The following is a 24965-nucleotide window of genomic DNA, read 5'->3' as shown; positions in this document are numbered from 1 at the left end:
TATAAAGCATTTTCCTAATCTTGATTTAAAATGAATCTCACAGGTTTTTTTTTACCTTCACATTATTCAAGATTTTCTGTTAAAAACACAACCAAAAACAATCTGTCATTATGTACTATATATAGTATATATGATAGACCAACCTTTACACATCGTACAAGTTTGCTATCTTTCGATGTCACAAGTCGGCTCCATATTACTATCATAATTGCATCAATCAAGAATTCTCACGATGTCAAAGTTATGCAGATGTTTGACCTAATTATTGTCAAGTACATGTATCTTGTTTAACACAACTGATTTTGTTTTGCTCGCTCTTTTTATGTTTTATTTTTTTCATCAATTTTTCTTTTTTATATTTTGGCACATGATATTTCTCATCCTTCTAGGACAATAGAATGTAATAGGGCCTATCAATTTATTTAGCGATCTAAACCTTTTTCGCATTGATACCAAAGTTTTCATTAAAACTAACAATGTATGTTTCCTATCTCATTCCATAAAGTGTTTGAAGGGTGATAAAGTTTTGTTTTCTTTAAATTTTTTTTTTATCTTTATAAATGCTGATGATGTTGGCAGAATTATTATATCAGAAGATCATTCTACAATCTGATTCTCGAAGGATAAACATGAAATGTAAGCAGTTGTGTTGACCTTTAGTAAAAAAAAAAAAGAATCAAAGTAGAGCCGTTTGATGTTTGGACAGTACTTTTCAAACTCCGATTTGATGAAGGAGCGGTCTACTCATGATTAAATCTCTGGTCATTGGCTTGAACGCAAAAGATGTAATGAAATATTCAGTTTTGCTTCTGTTTAATCTTTAGAAAATCTTTGTATTTAAAGATTTGGTGGGTATCATATATGGGGCGCCGTTTATATATTTTTGAGGTATTTTCTGATATCAGAAAATGATTTTGGGTATGAAAAACTAAACTTTATGATATCAAGAAATTAATGAAGTGTGATATCAGAAATTCAAATTCATGATGTTAAAAAATAACATCTATTTTCTGACATCCACAAATCAAAATTTCTGATATCACAAAATGCCCTGAATTTCACAATTCAGATAGAGGGCGTCATGGGCATTAATTCATGCTTTTAAATCAACTTTTCTCAAACGTCTATTGTAGTAAAGAAGAATATTTTCTAAGATTTAATATGTGTTCACTGTTCACAATGTGACCATATTGGAGCCAGCCATTGGATCTGAACATCTGGCCCAGGGATTACAAACTCAATTTTAGTATATGTAAGAGACGTTCCTGCTCATCATAACCATTGTCCTATGCTTAGTTTCCCTGCTGAATGTCCAGTTGTAAGGAAAGTTTTAAATTTTGCGTCAATATTTACTCAAATTTTTGGCGCCTGAGAGGTAGGGGGTCATTATTGATGCTACACACCAAAATTAGTCACGATAATACTTTACTACTTTCAAACAAGAAACAAATGTTCCAATTTTAACCCACGTCCTCATGAAAAAGCGATTATTTTTTTAAATTTTCATTTAGTATATTAATAGAAGATGACGATTAAAATTCTAGAATATTTCATATAAATGTAGATAATAAACTTAATTGAAATTGAATTGCAATACATTTTATCCATGACACAAAAATTGATGTTCAGATGTTTCTGTCTTTATTGGGCACCTGACTTCTATCCGAAATGAATCTCGTTATTGGCCTTTTTTGAATCGACATTTGTTGATAATTTAAAAAAAAAATGTTTTGGCCGACAAGTCGAATGAATTTTAATTACGAAAAGGGTTTTTTTTTCCTCGTGTCTATTTGGAACTTATTCTTTTTATTCAACAATAAGCCTACAGCCTTGACGATCACCTGAGGATCATAGCTATTAGATGGATAAATGCACAAGTCAGGGAGTCTTATGTTTGTAATTTACGCTTCAATTTGGAGTCTAAATCCTATTCCGAGACTACCCTCAATTTTATTCTTTGATGTTTGAAAATCATTTATTCATAAAATCTGGGGGCAAGAGTCGGAGGAATCTCAGATTATCTATACCCTAGCTCAAGTGGCAAAACATTGTAAGCTTTTGATAAAAAGAGACATGCAGGCTTTTAAAGGGGCATGGTCACGATTTTGGTCAAAAATTATTTTTCCAATTTTAATATTTACAATGCTTCAGAAAGGCATTTTTAATAGGCAACCGAAATTTGAGTGTCATTTGTTGAGTTATAAGCGAGTTACAGAGCTTGAAGTTCTTCGCTATGTAAACAAAGCATTTGTTTACATTTTGAACGTTGAAGTAAAAATTTCAGGTTTAAACCTAAAATGAATGTGCTAAACGTTAAGAACTGTTTATATATATGCTTAAAATAAATAAAAAGATAGAAAAATAAGCTGGAAAAAGATTTTTACTGGTATATTGAACCTTTGTAAACAAATACAGGACACGAGCCTTGTTTACATGACAAAAAATTGTGAGCCCTGTATCACCAATAATTTTAATGAATATTATTTACTGGTATTTTCGTAACTGGGTTTCACTGCAAATTCAAAATAGGCAAAATAAATTTTCTGTGTTTACCCTAGATGTCAGCATGCAGTGATGGTTCAATACTGAACAATAAGAATTTTAAGACTTAATATAAAAAGTGGCATTATATTGACGTCTTGTATTGCACCATGCAAACAAAATAATAGTTTTCTGAACATGTACACCAACACAAGTTGTAATTGCACACTGGTAGTCATAGAAATAATAAAATTTAAAATGACTGCAAATGCATTGATTACAACATTATGGTAAAATAAGGTATCTAACAGTATTTTTAATATATATTTGCATTTTACGTAAAAAACGTCGTTTACGCAAAATCTCCCCCTTAGCCAAGTTGGTAAGGGGGAGATTCTCCCACATAGCAGCTTTGAAAGGTTAACAGGTATGGATAATACATACATGTAATATAATTTTTGATCCGATATCTATCTCTGGATGTTCTAAACTAGTATATCTGGAAGTGAATATAAAAGGATTGACAGTTCGGTAATTTTGCAATCGACTGACATCCGATATACATGTAGATGTTCTTTTTTAATATACATTTGTTTATCACAACGTGGTGGTTTTTCTTTTATGTTTCTTGACTATCAACCTTTCATCACAAACAATAGCGATTTGATAGAATCGTATCAATTAACTAGCTAATACTGTCCAATTTCAAGTCAATCATTTTGTATATTATAGATTATCTTCGTGACGCCATAAACTAATGGTAAGTGTATTACAATTGACAAATTGCATAATAAAAAAATACGATCGTGTGTTAACAAATTGAACTGCCACGGAACTGCTTCAACAGATCAATCATCAATAGACTCCATACATGCTCTTCATGTTTTTATATGTTATTTTCATTTATTTCATTCAACACAATAAAATAAATGCATATACATGTTATTATATTTTATCCGAGTAAACAATTCTTATTTTTCAAAGTAAAACACAAAAGCATCAACATTTTTCAACATGATTAAACAATAAAATGTTTATTAAAACATACTATTAGTACACGTTTATCATCATTTCCATAGTTTGCCTGTGTGCGCGTTTATAAAACATCATGATTTCAGCAAACTTAAAAACAGCCAATCAAAAGTTCTTATAAAAAGGTATAAAACGTTTCATTTTGGGTACAAAATAAAGAATTCATAGTAAATCATTTCTAATAAAAGTTGAATAAAAAAGTTGGGTTTTTTCAATGAATACGTTTAAAAAAAGAGATTTTTAAAAACAAGGCCATATAATTCAAAGGCAGTGATTTCATAAAACATAATGTTTTACTACAAATTATGAAATATCTTTCATTTGAATTTAAATTCTCACCATCTCCAATTGAAATTATATCTAATCTATGTTTTCCCTTTAAAAAATGTAGAAGAATAGAATCAATTGGCAGGAAAAAGATTGTAAATACATGTATTTCATTTCTAGACGTATTAAAAGTTCCTGAAAACGAAAGTAAATATGTCAAATGAGTATTAGTCATTGTAACATAAATAAAGATGCCCATGTATTTAATACAGACATTGCCGTTAATTAAATTTTTTTTCCAGTTCTCAAGTCACCACATTTTTTCATTCTTGTCATTTTAAACGCATGATAATCTTTTTCTTCATAACTATTTATATAAGCATATTTTCAGAGGAAACAAATATAAATAATCTATTCCGAAATAAATTACAACAACAATGATTAATAGTGCATATATTAAGCATTTCAAGGTATTTTGAAATTATCCAAACATCACCTCAAAGTATTATATACTTTGAAAGAAAAGCTCATTGATAAATAGACTTCGTATGCTATACAGCTCAATGATAACAAAAAAGGCCGCAGGGAAACCATGCCTTGGCAAAAAACTAGTACACGTATATAGTCAAGATGCGATAATAATATCCTCTTCAACCCAGCATACATTGGAATGTATAGTACACATATTTTCAGAAATATTGTGTTGCTAATCAGGTTTCTTTCATCACCTGATGAGGGAAAGGAATTCCTCCCGCGTTTTCGGATCCTCTCGGAAGACACCCAGCATTGTACTTGTAACAGTTTTACTGTTGATCTTCTGAACCCCTCGCATCACCATACACATGTGCCTAAATAAGTCAATGAAATGATGTTGAAATTAAAGTCATATATACATCTCTACATATCAAATCACGTGCATTGCTGAAATAGACATTTCAAATAAGGATACAACTACTGGTATTGTTAAAATGAATCTTTTACTGTCTTTTTACTGTTTGATAAGATTTGTATTGTTTGATAAGACTTTTTTAAGTAAATGAAAACTACTGATAAAATACTTCCAAAAAGTGTCTTCGTTTATCCATTTGTCATTATTCAAGTTTAAGTCATTAAATACAACACTGCAAAAATGATTGCTTTTTCATTCAGAAATACAGTAAAGTCCATACGTAGCCTCAATCACAACTCCTACTCCAGCCGGTTGTATAGCTTCTGTCAGGGCAACTGCAATCTGCTTTGTCAACCTTTCTTGAACTAAATTAAGTAATAAATAAACTAACAGTTTATTTTTTAAAAAAAAGTAAAGGAACTCTTGGGGGCTATAAAATTTATCAAATTTCCATTGATAAATATTCCATACATGAGAAACATATTTAAAAGTGTCATGAAAGACTGCTTATACACTTGGAAGTTTTGATTATTTAAGGATGTTTCTTTGTTACATGTAAAATGTAGAGTGTAATAATGCATTTATTCTTGTCTTTTATCAACAGACAATACCAGAATTTAAAATAAAGATTTAACTAAAAACGGAAGACGAAATAAAACTGATAAACAGTAACAAGTATACCTTTACTATTTGTAATGCAGATATTAACTCCAGAGCAATAAAAAAGAAGCCCCCTTTCAATAGGACTCAAACAAATTATCAGCTAATCAAATTTCATTCCGTGCAAGCCAGTTCAACATTATAAATAATGTTTGATTCAAAAAATTATGTCTGAAGAAAACTTAAATACTCATTTAACATCAATTCACAAAAGAGATGTAAACATATATATTTCAATGCTTTTTTCGGTGGCTCATGCTGCATGGGTCGGTACATACGACATTTTGATATTAAGTCCCTTTTCGCGACGTAATATCAAAACAGCATGTTACATGCATACCGGTGTCATAAATTGAGATCTCTACACCCCGAAGAAACACGATGTATAGTGAGACTTCTTCTCTAGCCGCTCTTCGTGCATTAGACACCGTTTTATATAAATTACAGTATTATGTTATACATTATTGAATCAAAGTGATCCAAAGCAAATTAATAAGTACAAAGCAGAGGACGGTGCAATCGAAAAATATATTTTAATACCTCATCTTTGACAATTTTTTTTAAATATAGAAATAGCCATGTTTTATTGTCTTACTTTCTTTGTTTGTTAGTCACAATACTTTGTTATTTAACTGTTTTATATATGTAGGATCGTTCCTTTGATGAACAACATTGTGTTTTAAGTTTGTGCTAGTTTACATTGTGGCATTTTATGTTGTATTTTGTACTTTGTCATTTATTATATTATTTAATAAAGACCATTCTTATTCCTTAACCAATGTCTTGAGTTGTTTTGTGTCAAACGGAGCACCACCATATCAGCTATTCAAAATGAGACGCGCTGCACTTTGCTTTTCTTAATAACATTTACAAGAAAGCTAGGTTCCGAAATCAATATATCAAATTAAACACGTCGATTTTCATAACCTCTTTGCCTTTGTGACATTACTTTTGGATCAACCCTCGCATCTTTTAAAATCGGACTTATGTAAAAAGGATATTTTGGTCAAAGTCACGAACATATTTTGAATACGATGCCGATTACAGATATTTATTAAAATACATGACAGTGTTAGACTGCACTTTTAATTATATATTTGTTTACAAAACGTAATGTACGCGGCATATATCAAATTCAGATACATAAAATAAAGCATGACAAATTCCAAGAGAAATACTAGTAAGTTCGAAGGACTTACTGATACTAAGAAATGAGATTAATATCTGTGAGTGAGGAAATACAAATTCACGCATCAGATCATTTTAAAGTGGAGTTCACCAATATTTCACATGAAGAATGCAATATATTTAATAATTTTCTATAATATACAAAGAAATATAAAGCAGTTTTTGTTAATATGCTATCTGAATATTTTAAAACTTATTTTAAAAATATACGTACTACCGTACACGTTCATTTTTTTTCAATGATCAATGTTTGAATCATTCCAATGTTAATTACAGCTTAATCCTTTACCCTGAGATGCTAACCTTCAACATTGTTAACAAGAGGTCAAAGGCCTTGGCGATCACCTGAGTACCATAGCTTTTAGATTGACCTGTCGGAGGGTCTCATTTTTGTATTTTAAGCTTTATTTTGAGGTCATTATTTTGAAGTCTAAATCCTAATCCGAGGTGTGACGTCTCCGACCGTTACCACTGCCTTTCATTATTTAATGTTTGAAAAGCATCAAAACATTTATTCACAAGGGGATGAGGAGGGAGATAAGGGGGTGGGGGTGGAGGTTGGGCAAGAGTCGAAGGAATCGCGAATTAACGAATTATCTATAGCCTAGCTCAAGGTGCTAAAAATTGGGAACCTTCGGTAAAAAGTGAACTGCAGGCCTTTAATGGCCCATCTTTTATTATATTCAGTTTCATTTATACTTAGTATTAATGCACACAACATGCATACAGTTCATTTCTATAAGCATACAATGCACAGGGAATGAAAGCAGAGTTCTTAAAATACTAGTAGAACATAAATTTAATTTAATGTCATGTGATATAATATATACTTTGTGGCTTTGAAGAGATAAAAATGTAAAATTGTTAATGGACGACAAACAGCAATAGGCTACCAGAGTAACTTAAACAACCTTAAAAATTCCACGTTCACTTAACAGCCATATTTGTCATCCCCCACCACATAAAAAGCCTCAGCCTCTGTCCCATAAGCAGTGAATTTAACAATTTAAGAATAGTACATTATGTACAAAATATTAATGCAATTATTTTACCTCCCAAAATTTAATGTACAGAAGAAAATATCATATAATTCAATACATTTTCACTATGTGGCAATATTGGCCCTACCCAAGGAGCCTGTACCGGAAGGCTTCATGAATATCATAGCCATGCATTCAGTTATCTCCCCTGCTGTTGATATAGGGTAGAAGATTTTCTGAATTTCACAATTTTGGCAGAAAGCTTCAGGAACATAATATTCATGCATTCAATTCACGTCCATCTGCTGTGGATAGAGAGAAGAAGATTTTCTATCTTTTTATACATTTTCACTAGAGCCTAAGGTCTGAATCCCTGACCAAGGGACAATGAATTTTATCAGTTTGGTAGAAGGCTTCATGGACATTATAACCATGGTTTTTCTCAAATATATATATATATATTTATATATATATATATATATATATATATATATATATATATATATATATATATATATATATATATATATATATATGTGTGTGTGTGTGTGTGTGTTTAATCTTAGAAAATATTCTCTTCTCGTGTATATATATATATATATATATATATATATATATATATATATATATATATATATATATATATATATATATATATATATATATATATATACACGAGAAGAGAATATTTTCTCAATTAAACACATTTTCACTATATGTCCACATTGGCCCTGCCCTAGGGCGTGAAACACTAACCCAGGTACCTAGAATTTCAAAATTTTGGTATATTATAACCAAGCATTCATTTTTTTTTTCCAAACATGTATGGGAGTAGAATAGTAGATTTTTGAAAATTGTCATTTTTTTTTTTACTTATTTGGCCCACCCATGATGTCTCCAGATGTGATATGGTCATAAACATGATTTATATTCATCTTGTCCTACAGATCCTTAAACAAACAAAAAATAGTCACAATTGGCCTAGTAGTTTTTAACAAGTTAAAAACGTAAAAAACTGTTAATAGATGACAAATAGGTCGCCTGAGTGAGTAAGTTAAGTAAAAAGTTTTTAAAATGCTTGAGAGGAAGAAAATTTTATCATAACAATAAATAAGATTATTCATGAAACTATATCATATTATTTGAAATGGAAAGCCTCGGTTTAAGTGGGAGATGGAGACTGGCTATATGGGGAGGGAGGAGTTACTATAAATATATAGCCAGGCTTCCAGGGGTGGGGGCAGGGAGAGGAATGGAGGAAGACTCACTATTCAGCCAGTCTTTTTTTAGGGGTGGGGAGGGGGAGTCTCACAATATATACCGGTACAACTGGCCTGTGTGGTTAAGTGGTTCATACAGTACTCAAGACTTAATTGTCATGATCATCCTGAGCTTCAGTGTACTGTCAAATGTCTACCTTGCTATATGACTCTCCTTGATTATATTTGCTGTAATATGCTTTTAATTACTTGTTTTTGAATAATAGTTAATATAATGAGTACTTGTACATAATGAACAGTTTAAAAAACGTAACAAGAGTATGAGAAATTTCAAATAAATCATTTAAACCTATCAAAAATATCAACAAAAAATAATGATATATACATGCAAAAGCAAAATTTAATGAAATTGATTACAAATAACTATAATAGGTTAATGCATATCAGATTTTAAATGATATATCTCACTAATACTTGTTAAACACTGGAAATTTTAGATACATTGAAATGATAAAGCAGGTAATTATACATGACTGTAATTAAAGAGTATATTTAAATCTATTCAAAGATTTTTCAAAGGATGTCAATATGATTATGTTAAATATGTACCAGTATATATAAAGAACTGTTTAATATAATATGCTTGCAAGATACACTGTACACCCGCATGCCTCTTCGATTCTAACTAGTTTTCATGCTCATCGATAAACTTTATTGAGCAATCATCGTAAATCGCCTGGAAATAACAGCAGAATCAAACACAAAGTCTTTTACTATATAGAATTCATCCATGAATTAGCATTGTCTAAAATTTCTATTGCTAAACTGGGAGAAAAAGCAGAAAATGTTAGTAAAACTGGAATGTTTTGAATTCATCTGATATTTACCATCCAACTCTGTTCAGACACCTAAAATTTGATGTACATATACAGACAGATTTTGACTATAATAACTCAACATTGCCAATTAAAATTAATATACCAGGTACAATAACAATTACATCTATTTTAAAACTAGCTGAAGGATTTTTTCTAAGAAGACTGACTTTCATTGTACAAGTTTTTGCGTATCCTAGTTATACAGTCTATTTATACCTTTTATGAATTTTTTTCAATATCATTTATTAAATTGAACACAATAAACAAAAAATATTTAGTTTTATTAGGAAAAATTTTTTTTTTAAACATCTTTTCCATTGTATGGTAGGTGAGCATCAAACTTGCCATTGTGCTTTTATGACATTATGATAAAATGAAGTTTTGTAGGAGTACAAAAGAAATAACATAAATGAAAAAGTTGTACGTCATTGAAATTTTATACACAGAATAATGCTATCCTCCGGGTTTTATTTCTTAATTTTTAAATGAATCCATTACAACAATCTACATTTGTAATACCCCAAATATGTAGCAAAATTTGGTGCATTTTAATATTCAGAGATGGCTCCCACTGAAAACCAGTCAGTAGAATTTAGTATCTACTACATATAAGGCAGAAAATGATATTATTGAATCACAAATTACAATTTGAGGAAAATCGCAATTGCGGTATTTTTTAATCTGCTTTGAAGTGTGGAAAATGATGATTTCCTATATATTTCTATAGCAAATGTACCTATATTTTGAGATGGCCTTTAAAAAGAACCTTTTGGTCAATTTTTTTTAAATTTCGTAAACATACTGGTACTAGAATTCGTTTAAATTACATATGGTTAAAAAATAAAAGAGTTTTGCTAATGTAGTTTTTTGGCCAAAAAACCCAAATCGGCCTCCTTAATAAGCTTTTGTTTAGTTGATTGCAATTTGTATTCCTGATGAAATTCTAGTTTTTAATGTTTTAAATCCCAAGGCTGTAATAAATGGATTTTAAATATTCCTTATATATTAGTTCTAGTCTCTGAATGTTTATTTGGATGCTATAAACATCTGGATTGACAATCCAGTGTGTCTTATTGCCACCAGCTTACTTGGTGGTGACAGTTTTATTGGCAACGTTACCTCGGTACTCAATGATTATAATCTTCATCACAATTGATAACAAATACATTTATGAAATTACATCATTGCACATTAACACACATATAAAAAAAATCTATCAAAGTCTTCAGGGACTAAACACAGCAAACCAAGTATTATAGCCTGTATGGGATTAATATCTGCAAGATTTACTAGCAACCTCCACATACAAATTAATAGTAAATGTTGCGAACCTGTTGCTTAATGTACTATAATATCATAGCAAATTTAATGTAGGTAGATGAAATGGTTACTTCCATTGCAAACATGTTGCTTGATGTATAAAAATCAAAAAAGATAGAAATGACTCTATTTACCTGTTGATTTAAATTTTCAGTGGCCATTCATGAATAACAAAGGATGCCAATAATACTTGGTTTACAGCATTTTACTCTATACCTATAAAAATGATTCATCTTAGATTTTGCATCCAATCTTGTAATAAGCTTGAATGATCAGATTTGACCTTACACCCCCCCCCCCACCAAAAAAAAAAAAAAAAATAAACTAGATTAATTTTTAGGGATACATGTAACATCTAGGCAATACTAAGTTAAATCAGAAAAACAGGATTAAATTATATCAGAAAAACAGGAAAATACTTATAACATATACCCTTTTTTGCTTGTTATTACCTTGCAATCGCCTACTGAATACTTCAACAATTCTAAAAAAAAAAAAAAAAGAAGAACAGTTACTTAGTCTATTATGTCATAAAATCTGAGTTTTTTTTTCACTTTATTCATTTTTAATATTCCTAATTTGTTTTAACTTGACATGCATGCATTAAATTAAATTATATAAAAAAATATAAAATTACTGTTTCTAGCTATATATATATATATATATATATATATATATATATATATATATATATAAATATATATATATATTTATATATATATATGCATTATTTATTCATTAAACGATAAACCTGATTTTCAAATATTTCACAACAAAATTTATGTAATATGAATCAATTAAATCCTAAAAAAATAATTACCTTGCTAGTTTACTTAAACCAAGAACACGTTTGTTTGGCAAATAACCAATAGATACCTGGGAGAAAATTAAATAAAAACAAATTAATCACGGTATTGAAATAAATATCGTTGGAAGCATTTAGTTATAGACCTCTAAAAAAATATGTTGATGCTGTAGAAATCAGAATTTAGAAGGAATACCAACCTTTCCCATAAAGGGAACCATGTGGTGTTCACACATAGAGAACATTTCAATATCCTTCACAATCACCATTTCATCATGGTCTTCGTCGAAGATAGCGTCATTTAGAATTTCTGAATAATAAAAAATAAACCCCAAATATAATTGAAGAATAAAAAATTTCTGCACTGAATACTTTTTATATAATCATTTACAGAAATATAATTTAAAAGTCATTTTGAATAAAAATGAACTTAAATGAGGCATATAAAACAGTGAAAGAATTTCCCTTTTTGCAAAACTGCTTTTAGCAATTGATTCTTTTAATGAAAGATCAATATCTATTAAATTTTCATAAAAAATTTTTTTGATGTTGTTGCATAATTTGTAGACAATTCACTACAATAAAATGGGGGTAATGTCATTGACATCTTATTTATTTCCCCATTTATTATTTTTTTTTGCTAAAGCTTTATGGATTTAATGAAGACATGAGTCTTCAAGAAATGTCTGCAAGTCACAAGTAATGCAGCTTTCATCCTTCTTTATTCTGCTCATGCATACTTATCTTTGCAATAATGAAAGTTTAGTTTCAGCTATCCATGGATCTAGAGGAACTAAGAGGAGAAGTACTAATCTAACACTTTGCTTAATGTGTACATTAGGCTTGATGTTTCTCTAATTTTTGCAACCATAGAAACATCAAGTTAAAAATACTAAAGCTATTAAGACCTTATTAAGCAATCAAGTGGGAGGGATTATTCTTTAGGAATCAGTTTTATTTTGTCAATAAATACTAACACATCATGGTGCAGACAAACTCATCTGAAATTTCACGCAAAAATGCTGCATCCACAATTAGACATAAAATGCCTCAAAAGCTAAATAAATACATCCTCCTCAAAAATCAATTGCTTATAGAGGCGGTGATCAGATGAAAGTCACAGAAAATGATTGCCTTAAATCAAGATTGTCCAATTTCCCCAAGCCAGAAAACAGCCTCCATTAAATTCTAGACAGAATTAAAGCCATTGTGATTTTGCATATGACATCACAATTGGTCATTTACTGATGTCATATGGCAAACTAAACATCAGTTCCATCCTATCCTCGTTTATTTCAACAAATCTGGCCCAATTTCCTGTTAGCAAACAAAAACTTACACAGAGAAACCAACACCCTTGCTAACTGTACAGATGGAATCAATATGTCCATCTAAATCATCATGACTTAGATGTTGATTTTTGGCGTCTGACTAGCTGGCTCTCTTATACATCTCATGAATGGCTTTACATCAATGAATATTGATGTTCTCCCACTGATTTCCAAAACAGTTTGTGTTTCGCAATTACATTCCCTATTTATTGCAAAAACTGCCAGGCTATAATGAAAGCTTGAACTTTCAGCAATTAGCATATGGGGCACTTATGTTGAACTTCTAAGTTCTTTAACATCAATGCACATCCCTTTTTCATTAAAAAATATACAGGGTCTTTATATAAGATTTACTGAAATGACACTGTTTTTACACTCTGGTTCTGTAAAAAGTTTGTTCATGCTAAATGTGTACAAGAAATCTTATAACCAGACCGTCATAAACAAAAATGTACCCAACCTTTGAGTGGAAAAAAGTTGTATTACATTTACCGAAAAATACTTGATTAGGCAAAGTCTAATAAGAAATGCATTAGTTTCAGGTTTATATGTTGCAAAGCATTCATTTACCTGTAAAGAATTTCATGGCACTGTTATCCATTCATTAAACTAAAATAGAGCACATTCATCGTGCATTCCTATTTCAATTTTTGTGAAAAACACTCATGGCTTAAATTCATCATTTATTAATATACCGTACCTGGCAATATAATATCATATGTACTATATTCCAAGTCAAAGAACTTTTTTTTCTGATTTTATCTGCAAATCTTAATAGGTATTATTTAAACAATAAAATGCTTTCTTTGGTGATTCATGCGTGATACGAAGTAACAACACTGCAGAAAATTAGCATATTATTTTAATTTTTTTTAAAAATAATTGCTTCCTTCATAGTCCTCATGAATCATCAAAGATAGCATTTTATTGTTTATATTTTCATCTTTTTTGTTATAATTCATTGGAATTCATGAATAGTAGGTAAAAGTAAGTAAATTATTGTTAATGTATATCAGTATGTTAGTTAAAAGGAATAGCCAAATCTTCATATACTTTGGAATCATTTAAAATTCGTGGGGGCCAATTTCTGTGGATTGTGACTTTTTTGTTTATTTGCGGGGATGTAATTTCGTGGATGCATCTGTTACTGTTTCAATAACAAAGACAACTCTTCCTAAAATTGTTTTCGTTGAGGATTTAAATTCATGGGGGAGGACTACCCACGAATACATTGAGCCACCACGAATTCTAATGATTCCACAGTATGGGAAATTATAAGTCTGGCATCATCAGGATTATTTTGTGCAGTCTGCGATTTTTTTTAGGCTGCTGAAGGTTGTGACCAATTGATAAACTGGTTAGAACTTGATCATGTAGATTTCAGCCCTGTCAGTTGAGTTTCTATCATGCTGTGAATTCCAATCCTTTTGCAAAAGAAATATAATAGGAGAAAAAACACAGTCTATATATTAATTTATGATTATATTGATAATCTGAGAATGACTGTTTTTCATTCAATTAATATGAATTTGCTTTTATGATTGGTAAAACATAGCTTGAAATTATGGAATCTGGATAGGGCCATCGTATCATTGACCATTGATGTTTGGGACGATAGTGCGATGACACAACAATGCGATGATGATAAATGTAATGATGTGATGACGATGAAATTGAGAGCTATATTAGATGGTGATTTATGTTCCAAACATTAAAACAAAACTTTCCATAAAGAATCATTTGGATATTAATTGCAATTTCCCAGAAATACATTATTTTTTCTATAAACCGTCTTTTGGTTATTGCTTTCTTAATTGAACCTTGGTGTTTTTATTTTACTTCGCAGAAAATATTGTTTTGTAAAGAAAATGATTGAATTTTCATGATATATACCCCTGGTATGTACTGTTAACATCAATCAGAGAGAGAGAGAATCAATGCCAAAGCAATAATCAAAAAACTATTTTTAGGAAAAAATGTATTTCTAGATTGAAGTTGTTATCCATATGATTCTATATTTTAACGCTCGGAACATTTATCACCATCTGTTGTCTCTCCTTAATGTCCCTTCCTGCTTATTTCTTTCGTTTAATTTTTTCCCCTCCGTCATAAAAGCACTTTCTTGTTTTTCTCCAGTTTCTTTGAAAAACTACAACACATGCTAAAATTCTAGGGAGAAATATGCACATTATATCTATAAAATCTAACGTATAAATCAAATGAATACTGTTAATGCATATAATTATATGAATTGTAATTAAATTCCTTAGTGTAATGTTTATTCAGATATATGAAAGTTCAATAAAATAGATATCTTAAAATCAATACACTTTTTTCATTAGTATGCATTGGCATATAAGATGTGATAGTGAACTGCATGGCCCTATCCGGATTCCATATAAAACACATATTTCTCTACTTTCAAATGGGATAATAAAGAACAAGGAGATAAAAAAAACCCTCATAATTTACAATATTGATACATGTACATGCATACTGTTGTTTCATACTGAACAATCCAAATTAATTTATTAAGCTCATTTGTACTAGGTACCTTTTCAATGTTGCAAATTACATTGTATGGGTAAAATGTTAAATAAAACATATAATATTATAACCAGGATTTACATAAATATGCTTACAATAGATAAAACATAAAACTAAATTTTGCATAGTTTGTGCAATAGCTGGTAAAAAATATTCAAAAAATAGCAGGTGATTAATTAAAGACAAATGTTTAAAAGGATGATGCTTTTTCAATGAAAAACAATGAAATGTTTATCTCGAAATGGGCAAGGAGTATAGGTCTTCCATAGGGGTTTTCAAACGATGACAGAGATGCAATCCTGAAGGATTAAAAGATAGTTTCCAAACCCTCACAAAATAGCAAAACCATATCATAAACTATATATAACAATGTTATATGGTGTACTGTTGGGGAGGGCATAGCATGTAAATTAAATACACTCACTGGCAGGCTTTTATCAATATGATAATACATGTAATTAAATTAAAGGGGTGTTTGCATGGTCATGTGTTAGGTCAAAATTTATTTTTCCAAATAAATGTCTAATGCTTTACAATGCTTCATTAAGGCAACCTTAATTTGAGTGTCATAATCATCAAGTTTTAAGTGAGATACATAGCTCACATTTCTTTGTTCTCAAGTCATGTTTTTGTTTATGTTTTGAATGATCGAAAGAAAAATTTCAGGTTTTAAAAGCCTAAAATAAATGTGACAAATGCTAGGAATTGTTAATTTATGGTCATAATAAGCGGATAGAAAAATCAGCTCGAAAAAGAATTTTTATCGGTATACTGAACCAATAAATGTACTGAACCAATGGATGTAAACAAAATCATGTCACGAGCCATGTTTACATAACAAAGAATTGTGAGCTCTGTGATCTTGCTTATAACTGTATGACTGACACTAAATTTGTGTTTGGTCACCAGACATTCATTATTAAAGCATTCTAAACAATAAAAATAAAATTTGACCAAAATCCTAACCATGCCCCTTAAAGAAATTGGCCTGGCTTATCATATGGATGGATGCAGCAACAACAAATAATGAAAACAAAAAAAATAAATTTTAAAGTGTTTTTTTTTTAAAAATCCTTTTTTATAGAATATAAGCAAAACCACAAGTTTCTGATTGATTGGTGAATCATAAGTTGCATCTCTGATGCAATGTAGTTGAATGATTACAATAATATACAAATGTATATTTTGAAATAGTGTTCAATGCAGATTTCTTTCCCTTTTTTAAACTTAATTGTGACATCAGAGTTTAGTTTGGCATTCAAGGTTTAGTGTTGTTTGTCTTTTTAAAAAAAACCCTTGAGAATTGGCTTCAAGTAGAATTTTTTATCCACCTTTATATTAATGCACAAAGTTCCTGAAATATGTTTCTTTCTTATTCTTAAGAGAACATATGCAATTTACAATACAGGAAACTATGGATCCCATTCAATTATAAGGAGCATTCTAAATACGATGCTCAATTTGAAATCTTAAAAATAAAACTAATTCTCAAGATGTTTGATTTATTTCATCTAATTAGTTCAACCAAGATATATGACAATGAACTAGACGAGGATCAAGACATTTTTTTGTACATGTGTATTTCAAAATGATTAATCAATTTAAATTCATTTAAAATTGTATCAATTTATAATAACCAAAATGTTGATTTTAAAGTCAGTATATTAAGAATACTATCCATTTTGGCCCTTACTTGAAATTTAAAACCCTTTTTCTACATTCAAATGAAAACTGACTTGTGATATTAAACTTTTCATATAATAACTACAGTAAGAAATTTTCTCTCCTTAAAACTGCATCTACCCGGTATAATATTAGTGTTGTCATGATGATTGATTTTTTATCGATAATCAGTTGGAAAGATTGTCAATTAACGATAATGATTTAAGATTTTATAATTGATTATAATCGGTTTATTAATACATAAATTTTATACTATTCCAATTTTTTTTATTATCATTTTAATGAAATGAAAACTGTTGCAACCTGGGTTTTTTTTTTCAATTTCAAAAGATATGAAACACTTTAACTGATTACAATACAGCATACCGGTACTTCTTATTAGCTTTAAAAAGTAAGTGCATAAAATAAATATTTTAAATTTAAATTATAGAATAAAATTTAGTGCTCCATTTTAATGAATTTAATACAATTTGTTACCGATTTGATCGTTGGCCAAAAATCAGTTGGAAATAGACAACCGATTCTGCAATTTAAAATATAAATTAAATAAAATAAAAAAGCCATTATCAAAACATATACTGTAAGCATGCAAGCAATGCAATGTAAAATTGTAAATAACGAAGGCAAGTACCCAATAAGTATCATTTTTACAGTACTGTAGATTCCTAATTAAACGCGAGGAATTAATATCGACGTAAAATCGCGAGATGCACCCTCTGCGGATTTTAAAAACTCGCAATTATTATCTGAGAGTTGAGAACCATAGGAGAAAGATAAAAAATGTCAACGTTCGTGATTTTATATTCCCGCAATTTGATACAAACCGGAAGGATCGTGGAATTAAGTACTCGCGTAATATAAGGAATTTACAGTATGAACATGCATACAAATCCCAAGAAAGCTTTTGTGTAATGCTTACCTATCAAATCTAATTTACTACCTACAATAAAACTAACGGCAATGAAGTTACGTTAAGTGCAATCATGCATTTACCTGCATTTTAATAATGTGCAGTGCATTTTATTAAACAATGTGCAGTGCATTTTCTTTGACTCTCATTTTACAATAAAAGTAATAAAACAATTTTAAATATGTGCATTTATTGCACCACCATGTCTGTTTTCCATGAATTGTTTATTGATTTGCTGAGCTAGCTATGAAAGTTTATGAAAAGTTGCAATCAAGGCAGATGATTATACATGTTGTGATCGAGTTCAGCTGTTTTGCAACCTTTGCATATTGTATAGTAATAAACATTAATCAAACAAATTCTGCTGAGCTTGGAATAAAAAAGTATATCTATCTCATAATTAACATGGTATCATTTAAGCATTGAATGCTTATTTTTGGATGCCGTCAGTCCTGTAGCACCCCCCCCCCCCCCCACCCCCTACTCCTTTTGCATCTACATTGTATCAACAGTTTTGGAGCTTGAGACCGAATAATGCTGATGGTAATTTAATAAGCATGTAATGCATATAAACTTGAGACAAAGTAAGTTTATATCAATGGAAAAGCCAGAGGTGTCCGATTCGATCATGATGATGCATGGATCTAAAAGGGGGTCAATGGGGTCTAGACTCCCTGCTCCCCATCATTTGAAAAAATTCAAACTTAATAAATTCAATTCATAGTAAAGTTTCTAAAAAAAGGCCCCAGGGACCCCCATGAAAAATATCTTTTATTTACAGTAAGTAACTATTTTTGGGTTTGATAGAGATTTTTTCTTTGCAATCAGTTAAATCTAGGACTCGGTCTCTATAAAAAGTCAGTGTAGATTATATAGAGCTACTGTATACAGGGTTATTTTTGCCTCATGCTATTTTTGCCCATCTTCACCTTCAAATGAATTCACCCCGTTTTGATTTCCAAGTTTTGTTAAAGGAGAAATTATATAAGACATTAAACTTAATAAATTCACAGTGAAGTTTCTAAAAATAGGCCTGGGACCCCCATGAAAAATATCTTTTACTTGTATAGCTTGTAATAATTTTACTATTTTTTGTGTTTGATAGAGTTTTTTTCTTTACCATCAGTTAAATCTAGGACTAAGTCTCTACCAAAAGTGATGAGTGTAGATTACATAGAGCTACTGCATACAGGGTTATTTTTTCCTCATGCTATTTTTTGCCTGGATCTTCACCTTCAAATAATTTCACCCAATTTTGAATTCACCCAAACAAAGTTTTGTTCAAGGAGAAATAATAATATAAGACATTAAAATTTGCCCATTCTTGAATTCAACTGCTCACAACGAGGGGAAAAGGGGCAAAAAATAAAACATATATTTACTGGCTATGAGGAATTAGGTAGTAAGTTTATTGTCCCCCAAGACACCAACTAATTCCTGAGGCGCAGCCGAGGGAAATGGTTGCTGTTGAGAGGGGCAATAAATTTGCTATTGTCTGAATAGTCAGTAAATGGTTTGCTCTTTCATAAAGAAGAAGTCCATCTGTAGAGAACAAATCAAGCATAACATACTTTTTCAAAATTTTTTTACAACAGTTCTAAAGAAAAAAATTGTATGCTAAATGTGTTTCAACTCTGTAATTGACCCAGAAAATTTAATGAAAATGTAAAACAAGACGAATAAAATGAAGTACCATAGTCCTGTATGTACAATATTTCAAGCATTCAAATATTGTTTTATTAATTCCTTTGATTTTATTGAAAATAAATGTATCTTTACAAATTCAAACTATGATCATGCACATTATAACATTCCATTTTTAATAATTAATAATAAAATTTTAAAGTGAAAAATGACCGGCTCCTTATATGTTGTCAATCATTTGATTTTGGTTCATTTCAATTTCACTGTTATCTAGCAATAATCTTTAACTAGTTTAAAATGATTTAAAATTGTTCAATATCTCTTCATTATACACATCTTCGCTAGCCAAGGGTTTCCGATACACTACGCTTCTCATAAACTTTTTAAAACAATAATTATAAATTTATTTCATTGACAAACTGAGATCAGAGACTGTGACTAAAGAAACCAAAAAACTAAGTTGTTTGTTATCCTCATTTTACTTAACATATGTTTTAAAAAGTTTATGTTTTAGAGCATTCAGTGCAGAGTTGAAATTTCGTGACGTCAGATGATGGCTATGGAGCCTCTGGACGAAATTCAAAGTTCGCATGAATTTTAGCTGATAGCATTATCAATGCGTTGGATTTAAACTTTAGAACGAAATGTACAGTGAGAAATATCACATTTGAACTCAATGTTACACGCAAACCGGTAGGCATATCCGATTTATGTGGCAAATTAAAGCCTGAATTGACGACGGGGTCAAAATGGTGTTGCACACCCCAAAAGGTTTTGGATCGATCAAGTGATCAATCTCCCAAACAAGACATCTTCGCTAGCCAAGGGTTTCCGATACACTACGCAAGTGAAGTGCGAAGATGCTTTATACATTGAATACCTTAAAAGCCAAACAATAGCAATATATTAGTGTAATTAACATGGCAAATTGCACAATGCACAATGACTCACAGCACAAAAGATTATCATTTGAAAAACATGTATTACATGCTAACCCAAGATATTTATTCATATATATGCAGCACAATTCTTCTTAAACTATTTGATATAGATAAATACTATATTACGATAATGTGTCAATAAAGATATCTTTGATATTTTCGCTATCATTGATTTCAATTGCAATTTTTTTTACAGGTACGTGTAATTTTATTAAAAATCAGCTAGGCAAGTAGTTTGAAAATTTAGGCTAAAAATAAACAAAGTCGTCATTTAACAGGAAATTGATGTCTGCTTGGTACAAAAATATATCCCACAATATGGCATGTCTGAACAAATAGTGTGTTAAAATTTCAAGCATCTGCCATAAATAGTTGCCGAGAAAAATGCGACAAATTTTTGTTACATACAGACAGACAGGCAGACACACAAGGGTAAAACAGTATACCCCCTTCTCCTCAGAGCGGCGGCATAATTAAAGAAAATGAGAGAGAGAGAGATAGAAAAAAGAGAAGAGAAAGAGATATTATTTGGAGAAAAAAATTACCATCCAGCACTACCTCTTTCATATTATTTTGTGTCTTTAATACATTGTTCTATATTCAGCAAGTATGTGCAATCAAATTCAAGTCTTTTATTAAATCTTTGCCCCCAAAAAATCATATAAAATTTAAGAGAAAGAAAGTAGAGTAGAAATAAAGTGCAACAGATAATAATCAGTGTTATCCTGTTTATCCAGACTATAAATTTGATGAGTGAAAGAGACCTCAAAGGGATTTCTTTAATTAATATTCTAAAAAAAAAAAATTAAAAAAAAGTTGCAAAAAAGGATCAAGGACAACTTAAAGATTTTTAAAAAAAAATCTGCTGAGGTAAAAATTAAAAAAAAAATAGGTAAGTTGAACAAAATAAATAATATAGATGATTTATTAAATATCTTCTATATATTACTGATATTACCAGTATGGAGAATTTAAAAAATCATATCTTGTTTAGCTTGAAAGTTCCCTTGCAACGTTTACTATGCCATATGCACTAAAGAACTATACAATATATTTTGAAGATATTCTCCGATGATAATGATACCAGTAGTATTGAAATGAATCCTTTATTGTGTAATCTCAAACTAGAAAATTTTTCTTAGTGCTATATTATTAAATTTGCCAAAGAAATGGGACGTAGTATGATTTCTTTGGCAGGAAATTGCCTTACAACTTTGGTAAAACCCAGGAGCTTTGGAGGGCTTTGCCTCTGGACCCCCACCAGGGTGTTACCCTGGATTTACTGAGAACCTCACTGCGGCCCCCAAACCCTCAAACATATTATGGGTACACTTTTCCATTCTGGCTACGCGCATGACAATTGTTCAAATGTGAAGTATAACAAAATATCAGGGACAGGCTATAATACATTATACCTTCCATAGTAGTATATGCTGACTATAAGTCCAAGGATACCCTTAAGAAAATAGGGTGTCAGTACTGTAGGTAATGAAAACCATTTATTTATTTCATTTGATATTTATAATTGAACGAGAGTAGAATTAAAATTCTACTGATTTGAACATATTTTATTGTGTAAATTACACAAAGGATTGGAAACAAGTTCTTACAACTTACAAGTTCCTCTCATATTACACTCTGAATATGTCTGAATGTGAATTAAGATTAGTTTAAACTTGGGTAATTGTTGTTTATTAATTATGCAGGGATCCAGACAATTTTTCCAGGGGGAGATGGGGAGTGGTTAATTTTGAGGATAAATTAGTTGTTTTTTTTATGAGGGTTTAAATCCCCCCCCCCCCCAAAAAAAAATGTTAAAAATTATGGCATTTGTTATCTATTAGAAGTTTTGACATAATGGTTTAAAAACTCATTAGAACACTACAAAAAGGATAGGGATCATACACAAATTATTATCAAAGTTATAGATATATTGTAATTTACCAAAACCTATGTTCAATAAAAATATAAAATCTCACCACTCATGTTTTCCCTGTAACCTTTAGTGAAGAACATCAATGCTTTGGCTGCCCTCTGTGGAGTTTTAAGAAGTCCAGCCCGTGTTGGATCCTCGCCAAGTCCTTCCAATATATCTCTATAACTACTGGACAACTGTTCCTGCAAACTTGTCTCTACAACTCCATTTACTTGCTTTTGATTTGTGTCTTTTTTCTCCTTCTGATACTCAGTAGTCTGTTCTTTCATATCAAAAGATTCTAGCATTGAGCGAGTTGCCAAAGATTTAACATGGTTTTCAGTTTCCATTGTAAAGTTTAAGCATTTACTCTTACTTTCTTGACTTTCAGACGCGGTTGCAAACAAATGCGTGTCCCCCATCCCTTAACACTTGTTTATATATACGCTGGTTGTTGAACAGCTGATCGATTCGAGTTATACGCGTCACTGCTAATTGTTGAATAACAAAACAAGTATGCGGTATTACTGATCAGAAAGCGAGTTATTGTGGTGGTCTATTAACACATTAAATATCCTTTGTCGAGATTCCGTGTTGGCGTCACCAAGTACGCGGCAAAAACACGAGTATCTTTCCTCCTCCCGAAGAGAGGATTGAGGTAAAAGTAGATCTGCGGTGGTAGACGGACGCCTCGGCCCAACGACACCTCGGCCCAGGGCGGTTGACACTTTGGCCCAGACGGGTCGGTCCTAAACTATTGACACCTCGGCCCATGTACAAGACACCTCGGCCCACAGAAATTTTCAGTTAAAAATATGTACAAGACACATCGGCCCAAAGAAACTTTCGTTAGCATTTTAAATTATAAACAGGGACAGTGTGTGTGTGTGTGTAGGGTTTGAGACAATTATTTTAATCTAATAATAATAAACATATCGATCATTTTTTATATATATTTACGATATAATATATTGACCTTTTACAATGTACTTACGATTAGGTACATTGACCTAAAATCTGATCAGGATGTAAAAGTGTAAGACTTTTCCGAAGTAGTAAACAAACTGTTAATCGGAATCGGATTAAGGACAGTGTAAACAAAACCAGGATGTACATCTTTTTAGAGGAGCCGATAAAGGAACAATAATTGAACATTACTATAAATGTTAACATTATATGAACTTTAAAATAAGACTGTGACGTGAAATTATATAAAGACAGCAGAAATTTATATTATATTATAAATTATTGTGTGAGTTTCCAGGATTTAATCATGATCTATTATAGAACTTTATAGTACAAATAATTATGGAATTTGTTTACTAGAATATTTATTTGTTTATTTTGTACGTAAATGAGTGTTATGTATGTTATCATAAAAAAGATACTCGACGACACTCTTGCGGGAGATCCTCCATACGATCTGGACCTGTACCAAATAAACTGTTAGAAAAGACGTTTGATTTGTCTTATTGGCTTACAGTTACCTTATCTAGTCATTTATGTCGTACATATTTGTATTAAAATAATAACGGTTTGTGTCTTGATTCAATTTAGCTAAATGTATGTTGTAAATTTTAGATTTACAATATGACATAAATATAGAAGTTCATTAAGAAATATTTTTATCTTTATGAAATGTATGATATTATATTGGAAAACTCCATTGTTAAATGTTCATCAGGTTATATATGTATCTTATATCAACAATGATTCTTAAAATATCAAAATGTGTATTTGTTTTATTGGATGGTCACGCGTCTCAATTTTTTTAAAACTTGTTGTCGACAGCAATAGAAATTACATCGATAGGCGCATGCCCCTCGGACATCGGGCCACACCTTAATGTGGCTGAACCTGTCAATCAAACTATGTGTATCCATTTTATTGGTCACGCGTCTCATTTTTTTTTTAATATATGACACAAGTTCTTGCATCTTACGAGCTCTTTACCATCAAAATGGAAAAATTGTTAAAAAAAAAAAACCAAAAAACAACAAACAACAACAAAAACTTACAACTGTTATCGATAAATAATATTTTAGTCACAAATTATATATATCATATAATTTATATTCAATAAAATAAAAATAAAACATGAAAATCATTGAAATTTTATTTTAATTCTGCTTGAGCCCAGATGTCTTTTGCTTGAGCCGAGATGTATTTTGCTTGAGCCGGGGTGTCTCAAAATTTGGGCCGACCCGTCTTGGCCGAGGAGTCCTGGGGCCGAGGTGTCCTGGGGCCGATGTGTCGTTGGGCCGATGTGTCTGA

General features: G+C 30.6%; 1 protein-coding gene across 2 annotated transcripts; it reads right to left on the bottom strand.

Moving 5' to 3' along the window:
- Positions 1-3362: 3362 nt before the first annotated feature.
- Positions 3363-23286, bottom strand: LOC128177179 (GTP cyclohydrolase 1-like). 2 transcript variants are annotated; one of them, XM_052843768.1, is made up of 7 exons: positions 22756-23286; positions 18201-18221; positions 11921-12030; positions 11736-11791; positions 11368-11399; positions 4950-5034; positions 3363-4628 (listed from the first exon to the last, which is right to left on the bottom strand). In XM_052843768.1, exons 1-7 carry the CDS (start codon positions 23111-23113, stop codon positions 4505-4507), a joined length of 786 nt encoding a protein of 261 aa, XP_052699728.1. In that variant the 5' UTR covers positions 23114-23286; the 3' UTR covers positions 3363-4504. The 2 variants fall into 2 exon arrangements, with proteins under 2 accessions (XP_052699728.1, XP_052699729.1); XM_052843769.1 differs by lacking the exon at positions 18201-18221.
- Positions 23287-24965: the final 1679 nt, after the last annotated feature.

The sequence above is a fragment of the Crassostrea angulata genome, chromosome 3 (assembly GCF_025612915.1).
Source record: "Crassostrea angulata isolate pt1a10 chromosome 3, ASM2561291v2, whole genome shotgun sequence".
Lineage (NCBI taxonomy): Eukaryota > Metazoa > Mollusca > Bivalvia > Ostreida > Ostreidae > Magallana > Magallana angulata.
The sequence above is the reverse complement of the archived record's forward strand: the minus strand, read 5'-3'. Positions and strand labels throughout refer to the sequence as shown.

Bases quoted from the DNA above. Each gene is read 5' to 3' on its own strand.
- LOC128177179 (XM_052843768.1), bottom strand. From the start codon at position 23,113: ATGGGGGACACGCATTTGTTTGCAACCGCGTCTGAAAGTCAAGAAAGT. The intron at 11,400-11,735 runs GTAATTATTTTT...TTTTTTTTTTAG, and splicing joins GGTTTAAGTAAACTAGCAAG to AATTGTTGAAGTATTCAGTA. The intron at 4,629-4,949 runs GTATGGACTTTA...TGACTTATTTAG, and splicing joins GGAGTTGTGATTGAGGCTAC to GCACATGTGTATGGTGATGC.